At 35.4% G+C, this 12382-nt stretch overlaps 1 protein-coding gene across 1 annotated transcript in view; it reads right to left on the bottom strand.

Annotated features, from left to right (window-relative positions):
• LOC108671598 overlaps positions 1–10446 on the bottom strand; it is a 75835-nt gene extending 65389 nt beyond the window's left edge. Inside the window, exon 1 of the mRNA XM_018159163.2 lies at positions 9770–10446. Coding sequence (XP_018014652.1) covers positions 9770–9808 — 39 coding nt within the window. The 5' untranslated portion in view covers positions 9809–10446. The remainder of the gene's footprint in view (positions 1–9769) is intronic.
• Positions 10447–12382: the final 1936 nt, after the last annotated feature.

The raw sequence follows: 12382 nt of genomic DNA on the forward strand, positions 1-12382 counted from the left end.
TAATTAAGAGGAAAATTATTTCAAATGAGTTAAGAAAATCAAAGATGAGCTAAAGAAAATTCAGGCTAGAAAATAAAAACCTTAATTTAAATAAACAAGTAATTATTAAATGATGTGACGATCATAACTCACTTATGAAAAATAGGATTCAAAATGATGCAATAAGAATACTAGGGAACAATCAGATAAACAGTAACAATTTCTTTAAGTTGTTACAACCTGCATAGTATCAGTCATGAAGGATCACAGAATTAATCTTTATTGTAGAGAATCTATATTTGTCAAATGTATTATATTTTAAATACCTAGTATGATTGTTCATGATCCAAGAAATATTTTCTGTTTTTGATCTTAAGACTGAGTATAACATGAACCTACCTACATGGGAGATTGTAATAGCACCCAATTTGTTGCAGCTTTCGATGACTTTCCAATGGTTGACAAGCCTCCAGTAATTCATCAATCCTATACACAATCCGAGGCGGTGGGAAAAATGTGTGCAACATTGAATGATGATTCTAATAAGCGATACATCGAATTACTCTTGGTTTCTTTGAGAGTGCGAGGAATACAACGGCTCAACCATGAGCGGGATGAGTGCTTCAGGTGAGAAGAAAGTTTCGACCTAGATCAAGATTTGGATCAAGACCTAGATCAAGACTTGGATCAAGACCTAGATCAAGACTTGGATCAAGACCTAGATCAAGACTTGGATCAAGACTTAGATCAAGACCTAGATCAAGACTTAGATCAAGACTTGGATCACGACTTAGATCAAGACTTAGATCAAAACTTAGATCAAGACTTAGATCATGACTTAGATCATGACTTAGATCAAGACTTGGATCAAGACTCAGATCAGGATCAGGTCAAAAAAAGGAGCTACATTGAGCTTCATTTAAGTCAAAGCTCATGTAATTTAAAGGTAACGACTAGAGGCCAATGGCTTAGGCAGCACGAAAGCTGAACTTTTCTAATCCACGAGACGTTAGCATTCAAGTCCAACGAAACATAAATGCAAATTTTTAGCCTCGGAGCCCAGAAAACAATTCTACAGCCTTGATCTGCATATTCTGCAAAGAAAAAGTCAATTTCCGATTCAAATAAATTCGTTCAACCGGTCAACAAAGAAAGATTTGTCTTCAAGAAATACAACACGAAAGGAAAGTATCGGAGTGTGAGTCGTTGCTCTTTGTTCCGTGTTAAACTTGACATTTGGGCAAGGCCTTCTAGTGGTCAGAGGTCATTTGCACAAGTTCGCGAGTGAGCGTGAAATTTACGGCAACGTCGGCATAGCCCAGCATGAGAAGTCATTTCTATATTTACCAGAAATTATATTGGTATCTCTTATACAGACTTGTAATTTAATCTCTTATACAGAGATTAGTACATTGATATTTTATTGGTATCTATTATTCAGAATTTTACTTTAAACATAAAATTAGTTTTCTTTAGTTTAAAGACTGAACGTTGATATAAAGATTTCATTTTTATTAGTGCCATTTAATGCATGCGTCGGTCCATTACGCAGGAAACACGAGGATCTATTAGGAATAAATTAAATTTCAACATTAGACAGGAGTGTGCTGTGGGAGTGAACACATTTAACAGGAGTGTGCTGTGGAATTGTACACATTTAACTGAAGTGTACCGAGGTTGAGCTACTGTTGGACTGTATTATGTAAGAATGTAACATATCAAGCCTATTTACTTGTATGAAAGAGAGCGGTACACTGCCAGGCGACTGTCATTAGCGGCATCCAGACCGTGTACGTGTACTAATCCAGCCCATCTCACACTAGAAACTGTAGAGGAAAATATACAAGCATCAGGAATATAAAGTCAATATTGAATAGATGAATATCGGGGAAGAAAATATTGAATGGCTTAGAGGTGCAGGTAAGAAATGGAAAAACTGAGTAGACGAATGCAAAAATAATTAAAAATGAGTATCGAAGGAAAGATTGTTAAACAAATTAAATCATTTTAGGCACATATGAGATAATCAGTTAATTTAATGGTACTTTTCACGAAACCTAAAATTGTGAATGATCAAACAGGTTTCTGAGATGAATGAGTAATGCACCAGTGTACCTTTGTATGATTTAAATAGTTAAATGAGTTACATTAATTGATTTAAATTCCAAAAAATTAAAATGCCAATTAAAAAATTTATAAACAAAAAGTAAAATATAACTAATGGTTTTATTACTTTTTGTTAGCAAAATAATGAGCTATTCAATGATAAATACAAAAACGAGCGAACAAACCTAGCACGTGAAAATTTAGGACGTAAATGACGAAAAAAATTGTTTCGCATTCTAGATTATTCCGGACGACTTTGTTATAACGTGATATAGAGAATTTTTCGTAATTTAATAAAAACTCTTAGCGTGAAAACTGAGAAAGATTTTAAGATATATATGCACAACAACTATATATAACTAACAACTATAACTATAACTTAACTATATGGACAACAAGTGAACTAAAAGTTGCTTTATATGCACAACAAGTGAACTAAAAGTTGCTCTACATGCACAACAAGTGAACTAAAAGTTGCTCTATATGCACACATCTCTGGCAGGTGAACAACATTAAACATGAGCTCAGCAAAAATAAAAATCAAATAAAGCAAACATCGACGATGATCAGAGAAGGGAAAGCCAGATTTTTTGCCCTTTTGAGGTAGAGTGAATGACTCAGCAAAACGATCCAAGTTCACGGAGAGAATCTAACGGCAATTTTGGTGGGAGAGAGTGCATTAAATAGCAAATTTTCTCATATACAGAGTATACTGGCTTGCAATATATAATCAAATCGAAAGGACACTACGCATCGAGATGAAGCGGGTAATGTGCAAGACTAATGTGTCAAAATCCTCTTGATTAATCCAGGCTTAAATACAATCTTTTTAAAAAATTCGTAAAAGAAGATCATTTACACGTAAGTTTCTCAAGTACTGACAGCATATGTTCGTGTGGTTGACTCGGATACAAGTTATGTGGGTCACAATGCCAAGTCGCCATATGGTCAAGTCACACATGCCGGCCCACTGTCCCGAGTTCTAAATCATAACAAGTGTCACTTCTCTGTGTTACAAGAGCACAACATTCAGGTCAAAATATGTCGCCTAAGAAATTTCGAGTCGGTAATCTGGTGATAATTACCTAAAGTTAAACATAAGGTAAAGTTAAACACAAAGTTCTAGTTAAATATAACTTAAAGTTAAAAACACTTTGCAAATCTCAACATAATTGCTCGAGGTGAATCTGGACATAATTGTTCGAGTCGTGTTATCAATGCAGCAGGTAAGACTTCATCGAACATCCGCTGCTCTTTAAGCTTTAACGTAGTACAGGTTTTCACGATTTTGAAGCCCGCATTAATTTAAGTTGATTTCCATCAACAATTGCTTATAGAACTTTAATTTATTTGCGTTGCTTGGTTTCTTCTATACTTTGCAATCCTTGTTGAACTATTGGCGTGCGCAAGACGACCAACGCATCCACTTATGCCTTTGTTAATTTGAATTTCGTAATATGGAGTTTTGAGTCTCATGAAGTAATGATATGATAATTATTTCTTTATATTATATGTAATATTATAATATGGAGTCTTGAGTCCTGATAATGTAATATTGTATGCGATCAACATACAATTAATTCCTAATTTTCAAACGTCGCGTCTAATGAATGAAAAAACCTAAAAATTTCAATTCCGTGACTTACGACGTTCTTAGAATACCCGACCGTAGATATTTTTTGTGTCTCTATTTGAATTTAATCTGATATTTTTGCCCCACGTGTCATTGAACTACAATGATAGACTCGCGCCTTTTTCTTATTCTGCATGAAGCTTCGCAGTAAATGTGGACTGTCTAAACACTAAATAGGGTGATTTGATAATGAATCCTTGGTCCAAGATCCTACTATGAACTGTAATTTAATTATTATGATCTTACTGTGACGAGAGAGACGCTTTGTCGTGAGACTATGTTATATGGCCGCATTTTCTCGTGATTGCTGATTGAAGCTTGCGAAGGAACAATTTTTTTGTTAAGCTAACTATTTTTTCTGTCATTTCACTTTAAAAAATTTCAACGTCACTAAACCTGGAAACATGGAGCACAAGGATGTTCTGTGTTAAAGTATAAAAAAAATGTAAATTGGATGCTGAAATCCCTAATATTTTTACCCCATTTGATTCTCTACAGCAATTACGCATGATAAATATGTACGTAGTTCTGAAACTGGGCCGCAATCAATATACTAAGCGAAAGTCATAATTATGTTTCCATAGCACGAACGTAAATTGTGTTTGACAGCGCATACGTGCCTGAAGCCCGTGCATGTGCTCTTACACTCAGAGAAATCAATGGGCCACAATGTCGAAATTGCGACACACTTTCTCAGCCACAGCCAAGGAGAGAGTGGACGTAGCACCAATAAGTCCTATTGCTGGCCCAAACTGGGTCGCGATTACCTACATAAAATTGTCAAAAACTGCGTCGATTTAGACATTCAATCAACAAATAATTATTATTATACGGTAGAACGATCGTAACAACACTACCATCATTTCTTTGAGTGTCGAGGATGCTTTAGCACACACCTACCCACTTAAGACGCGCGCCTCTCAAGGCTGTTGGGGCAAGGCCTGTATATAGTGAGCACCCCACGCTGTGTTCAAGGTCCCGCTGGTGCCTAGATAATTCCATGCTTGGAGCGAGGGCGAAATAGGCTACACGACGACATAATAATTAAAGTTAAATATTGAGATCGGAATTATTGTTTTGAAAGATATGGTACAAAAAAATTATTATTGAACGGTTCTATGATTAGTAACATGGTAAGGAATCTATGAAGATTATCCACGTCATAATGAATGTTGAAATGAATAATTTAAAACATGGAAATCATTTGGTTAGAAGCCAGTTATTTAGCGACGAGCAAAAAAGTGTGATTTTTTCATTAACATATGTATTATAAACATGAAAGGGTAATAATATTACATGTTTGGGCAAATAGAAAATGACATTTCACTCGCCAGAAGCATGAAAGTGATCTGCCAAAACCAGGAAGAAACTCCGTTCGACTCATAAGAAAAAATAAGAAAATTGTTCATAAAAATATATTATGTGGTCTGCAAGCATGCATACAGTAAGAACTTCTGCCCAATTATATCAATCATAAAATTGTACAAATTTGTTGACATAGTAAACGATAATTATAAAGCCTCATAAATAACTCACTAGTGAATGAAGTCATTATAAAATTGGTAGAAATCTGCTAGGCGTGTATGCAGCTAGTGGCATTAAAGTTAACCAGAGTAAAAATATCTGATATCAGAATGCAGTGGTGATATTGACCCAATAATTTAAATTCATCGAATATATCGTCACAAAAGAGACAATACAAGTCTATTTTAAGAAAAAATAGATTTAATTTTGTCATGAGCATCGCTGAAATGCATTTTTTGTGTATGGAAGAGCATACTTCCTCCATGTGGTCTTGCATACCCGCGCTGGATGCTGCAGAACACTTCCGTGTTCGAGTTGTCTACCTGGCGAGACGCATGTAGCCCCTATCCGTGCCCATGTCTTGGGGCACTCAGTGCTAAATATTATTTTTCATCATAACTATTTTCATCAACATAGATTTTCACGCCCAAATTTATTTTTAAGCTGATTCAGTAACTCGATTTTATAGGCCTCTGACACACCAATTTTGGTCCATCTTAACTCTTTAAAGAGTGCATTTTTTATGTCAAGAAATTCAACAAAGTCTTAAACATTTGAAGACTCATTTTAATTCAAGGTTTTTCATGTATGTAATAAACATAAAAATTAATACTTTATTATTTGAGTTCACGTGTAGGAGAATAACTGGGGCAGCAAGAGATGTCTTTCCCTATAGGCTACTTGCCAATTGATCTTGACAAGCAGGGATAACTATAGCAGTCACAGTGACAAATGATCCATTGTTAGTGTTACAGTCTCCGTCACATTGACGACCGACAGTCTCTGTCAATAATTCGTCCATGTGTTTGAATTAATCTATTGACCACATAACAACCGTACCTCGAACCCTAGTTTGCCCCATCCCCCATCACAAGCCTGGTGCAATGATCTCATTTCACCTTCACCCCTTCAGGCCATTGGTCAACATAGGCCCTGCAGCCGTTCAAGCTTAACGTTCAATAGCTTCATGAAAAATTAGCAGCAAATCTGAAGCACTGCTCTCATGATAAGTGTAATTCGTGTGTTGAGTTGGTATGCAGTAAATACCTATCAAAAAACTTTGAATTGCCGTACAAAATGTCAAGATTGACTTATATATTACATAACAAATGGGTTTTGACGCTCCTTTTAAAGTAACTATCATGCTAATACATGTATAAAAGAAACAGAAATGGCATTTATCGGATAAACTTATATGCTCTTAGAATCGACTAGAATGAAAAAAAAAAATTACTTGGTTTGTTTACAGATCAAGGGTCTTGACATAAATGAATTCTCATGATATATTTTGTGAGATGCAGTTTTCTAAATGGATCGCCAGTGAAAAAAAAATTTTGAAGTAAGTTACGTATCATCAATCCCAAATAATGATCGTTTATGTTGGTATTTCAGACATGTAAATTGAAGATATAAAAAAAAATTTCTGACATCTTAAATTTCTTCGCGTGACATTCCAATAATGATTATCATATAGTTTCTCAAATCGCTTTCACAACTTCTAACCTTGGAAGACTCGCAGTATTAGATGTTTGGTTACCGTACTGTATGATGTTCAAATTGCAAATAATGCCCTTTATTTGATTGGTTCATCGTTGATTAGTCAATATAAGCAATGAACTCTGTAGAATCTGCATTAATCGTTCGCAGGATACGTACGTGCATTGTAAGACGATGGCTACTCTCTTAATTGAATTTACGCACATATGCAGGTTTGTGCCGAACATGATTGAGCATTGCAAGCTCCTTGTATTTTTTTGTCGAAGCTCCTCTTCCACATTTCGTGGCAAAAAAAAAAAAAATTCTGTAAACTTTTTCGATGTACGTGGTCAACATTGACCCAAGTTTTTTTCTCAAGTGTTCAATGCTCATCTTCCGGAACGCGAATATGTTCGATTTCGAGAAATGAAAGTTAAATGAATCAGTGTTCAGTGCAATATGCGTATATCGTATTCCTTTTATCAGCCGCCACTAAATTGCTCAGTAAGCATTAATTGAAATTTGATTTAGTAGAGAAACACGTTTCAATTTTGCTAAGCCTTCACCCGGAAGTGAGTCAAACTAATAATTTACTTTCTTCATGGTTTCCATTCATATTCTCATGCGAATTTCAAGCTCCATAAAGCCATAGAAATTACTCTAATTGCCTCCTCGTGAGAATAAGCACAATAAAGCGTAGGAAGACCTGAAGGTCGCTAGTGTAACCCAGAAGTTGGCTCAGGAAATGATTGTTTGGAACTGCGTTCGAGCAAAAACTTGAACTCGGCGCCAAAAGGACTCTCAGCACGATCACGGGTGAATTTTAGAAGACATGGCCTCCAGCTTCTCAACGAAAAAGAAAAAAAAACACGAAAAGTAAAGGAATCGGCAACAGGCCATGGGCCTATTATCTTCAGGGAAAACACTTCTATTCTATTCAAGCTCATGGCCGGCGACAATATTCAATAGGGATAAATTAACGCTTTGTATTAGGTCATGGGGTTTTGCGGTCGATAAGTGCTTAAATAATGTGGATATATAAACAAATATTGATGGAAGATGTACCGAGACATATCATTTTGTTTATTATATACTTCCACCACCAAATTGTTAGCAACAGTTACGTTAGCATCACATTGCATTAAATACACTTTCTTTATTCACTATTTCATCAATAATGTTAGTCCTGTCTATAATATTTATTGATCTAATGTCATATAATTGCAGCAAAGAGGTTTAACGCTACAATGAAAATTCTATTATATTTTCATTTAATTTACATAAAGCAGTTGCCGCTAATAAGTGATTTTTAAAAATTCCATCTAATAATATCAGCCTCCATTTTTAGGTTTATATTCTAGAAATTGTAAGCTGAAAAACTTATTATTAAATTTGTATAGTTTCGTTATCGTTACAGGTTTGAATATTTTCTTGTATGTATTTTGCGTGGCTGTTTCATAAGATACTTAACTTGCTTCCTTATTATGAAGGTTCTGTTGTTTAAGCTTCAGGTTATTTCTAGTTGTGTTGACAGACTCAGACTCACTCGTGCATGCGTCTGACCTAGCTACTCTTGCACCGCATGTCAACATGAACAGGGGTTTCTTAATGACCTTGTATGCACCTAGAAATCAACGCAGTTGATACAAGAAACTACTATTCGTATTTTCCACTTGTCAGCTCAAATTCAGTCACCATTATTTCATATGCACGAGAAAACTTCCACGATTCAATTTAATATTTAATTAAATGTTCAACTTTTAAGCCAGATTATTTTTGTTATACTCACCATGCTCTAAATTCGGATTCAATAATCAACTTCAATCAATAAAAATTTGATGCTGGCGATGCATGTCACTACAAGTGGTGATTTTAAATGAACATTAAAGTAGCAATGGCAGCTGAAACTTGCGACACGTTCTTCGTCAGTCAACTAATAACTGAATTAGTAGCTCTTTCGTCCACACTCTTTCGTCGTTAGTAGCTCTTTCGTCCTCCACAAAAATGCTGTTGAAATTTTAGAATTTTATAGTCATAAGTGAAAAGAACGCGATTGTAAATCGTTTCCGTTAGAGCGCAGCGACGAAGGAATGTCAAATGTGATCGTAATGAATGTGACAGAGAACGAAAATCAACCTAATATAACGTCTCCACAATAGCATTCATGCCGACATTCTATAAAGATCCACGTAAATCGAAAAATGGCAAACGAAAAACTATCCCCATCAAACGCAGCCATTTTTTCTGTGGTCTGAAAAAATGATCATGAAACGACATAATTACTGCAAGCCGCCGTGATCTAGTTGGGGCTTTTATAATAAAACAACATAAGAATCAACTAAATGAAAACATAGTAAATTCTGATTATTAGCTATACACAGACACAAAGTACCCCATCTTATGAGGTACCATTATTTTTCATCAAAGTACCTCAGGCCAAAGAAAAATTTCCGCGATTTTAAAGACATTTCATTTTTATCGCATTTTCTCGTTTATGGAAAAAATGCACTATTGTGCTCGCTATGTCCGATCGTCCGTCCGTCCGTGACTTCAGGTTTTCGGCGACGAGAAAATGCGCTCTCTGTCACTCACTGCAGTGAGTACTGAGTTCTATATTTTTTTAAATCCGACTTAAATTTTCACAAAGTTAAAGTTATTCACTCTTCAAACAGCGATTATTATTTTTGCAGAGGGCACCGATTAAATCTTAATACAAATATGAAGCCTAAATCTATTTAATACATAATTAAACCACAATAATTTAGAATAGCCCATGCAGTCCATGTGGCATTGACGCGTATCTATAGTTGCCAAATATGGCGTGTAGCCGTGGCTCAACTCAACGTTGCATGGCTCGAGCTCTCAGAACACGGAATTTGTTCACGTCTGTTGATGTAACATAAGAGAAACTTCTTATAGGAATGAGTGATTCATTCCTTTATTATTATTATTATTATTATTATTAATATTATTATTATTATTACTATTATTATCATTATTATTATTATTATTATTATTACTGTTATTATTATTATTATACTCAAGACTTACCTTATATTGGCCTTTAGAAGTTTCTTCGCTCCCTCCCATGGTGTTGTTTTTCTTTATCGTAGTCTTGATTTAAAAAAAGCTTGTTAACGAAATACTTGAATTTCCTCGGTGACACAATATAGTCAAAGTGTTAACATACCTTTGACCCTTACTATCGTTTATATTTTCGGGTTTTAAGAACAAATATCACGACGGCTGAATAATTTATGCTAAGATGAAAAACAATCAGGTTGAATGCCTCTAATTTTATGAAAAATATTCACTTATTTAATGAAGACCAGATTCCGGATAGCCCAAACGATTGGAGATAAGATGAAGATGAGATAAGGAATGGCCACAACCAGAAGTTCTGAGATCCGTAAGACGTCCCCAATGCGCATCGTTGTAAGGCAATAGATTGGAACAAATTCAAAGAAAATTCGATACGAAATTCCTTATTAAATTAAAATGTAGATCGACCAGCGGAGTTTTCTATGTGATAGAGATGCTGGTATGGTTTGCAAAAATATATTTGATAAAGTAATAAAAATTAAAATTTTGAAAGTTTAATGCCCATAGATTAAGTACCGATGCAGCACAGCGACTTCACATTGGAAAGGTTCTGGACCTACCTACATAGAATGACTAAAAAATGTTTCCAATTGAAGCAAGTTGAGATTATCGGGCGATCATAAGCAAATAGTTTTGTTCTGAACGGGAGTAGAGAAATTTCACAATTAGAAGAAAGCCATTGGATGGAGATCCCAAAAAGAGTAAAACAAACATACTGTAGAGTATTCATAACCTTTAAAAAAACATACTCAGAAAAATGCATAACAGACAAACATTCGTCAGTGTATGTATGTACGATCGAATGAAATGAAGCAACGCGTTAGATATGGGAGAAAAAACGTTGTGAAATGTTGTGTTTTCAAGAAATATGATTTTTGTTTTTCATAATTATTAAAAATTTATAAATTGGCCACTGTCACGGAAATTAGTTGATGAAAGAATACACTGAGACTGAAAGTTATTAATTATGGAGAATAATTTATAGCCATCAAGACCGTGAACAGGAAATCTGGGATCACCAAGGGAAATCGAGATAAAGATTTAAATATACACCTAGGGTAAGAAAAATCGTAGCCTCGTACATTGATTACACAAATAAGCACGGAAACAAATATTTAAATAATCTACGCCTCTCTTTTCTCAAGAACAATGAATCTTATCCCAGTCAAAAAAATAAAGAATTCAGTCTTCCAAAACAAGTTTGTTGCTGCTTCACCGAACACAGTTTTTAATCTCACTCAACGTAGTCAATTCACTCCAAATATATTCATTAGAAATAACATACTAAGCTCTATCTGCTTTCTATCAATGCAAACACTGAGCGGTTTGTCGTTGCACCGCCGCATTGTTGTTCTTTCCATGACGGCTGCTGGCATCACACTGGCCACGTCCAGTCTGATCCTCAAGTCTGCTGCACGCGCCAGACACACAACGTTCCAGCGTCGCATGGAAGTCGCCAACCGCATCGGGTGATCCGTTTCTCCTGGATATGTCACTCGCCACCCAGACAACAAGACTCGTGCGCGCAGTCCATATGATCCACGTGTTGATTAGGAACAACAGGTATAGGGACAATTATGAATAGCGTACGAAAGATTACAAACGCGTCATGGTACCGCTGATTCTTACGATCTTGATGATGCTAAATTAGCGTGTTCTATTAAATCCGTCTTTCCTGAGTCTAAATTATAAATCCAACTAAATCCCAAAAGTTAATTTTCAAATCATCATGATTGAATTTACAGAGACGCATGGGCTTTAGTCTCAGGAATCGTCTTCAATGATGGAGATATTTTTTTAGTGACTGCAAAGGAAGAAAAAATGTCTAACGTTCAATTTGAAAGTCAGCCAATCCAAATTGAGCTTTATCTGAATGGGCTATATAAATCTATAGCGATTGCGTACATTGAACTTTTTGCCGAAGTTATGCCTGCAAATCATCAGACAACATTAAAAAATATTTAAAATATCTCTAAAAAATATCTTTGCATAATTCATCAATGATAATGTCTTTTTCAGAGGAAGAATATACGCTAATTTAATTCTCATAACCATGCACAGAAATCCCAAATAACTGCGTATGTCTTTGCTCGTCGATATTATTTTTCTCACGATGCTTGTCATTCAAACTCTTCATGCCGTACCGGCTGGGGTGCATGATGTTTTTTATCGGGCTATCCTTTTTCATGCCGTGTAGCATGTGACAGTTGTTCATGCTATGCATTCCCTTTATAACGGCAATGTAGTGCAATCTCAGCAGCCTGAATCACAATCTAAGTCATTTGGTTCAATTTTTTTAATCGAAGTAACGGCTAGCGCATCAATTTTACAAGTGAGTTTATTGGTGTCACTTGCTATTTAGAATTTTTACTGATTTCAGGAGTGATCAGATGAATTGATTCGTCGTGATTTGCATGCAGAAATTGTGCCATCTAAGTTACTCGATTTTGTCCACGTGAAAGAAATTCATTGATGACCCTATGAATTTTTTCCCCATTTTAAGTGTCTCATTTTCCCTATCGTGGCGTTTTTTCATATTTATGAGCTGCATCCACATGCACG

The sequence above is a fragment of the Hyalella azteca genome, unplaced genomic scaffold, assembly GCF_000764305.2.
Source record: "Hyalella azteca isolate HAZT.00-mixed unplaced genomic scaffold, Hazt_2.0.2 contig12387, whole genome shotgun sequence".
NCBI classification, from domain to species: domain Eukaryota; kingdom Metazoa; phylum Arthropoda; class Malacostraca; order Amphipoda; family Hyalellidae; genus Hyalella; species Hyalella azteca.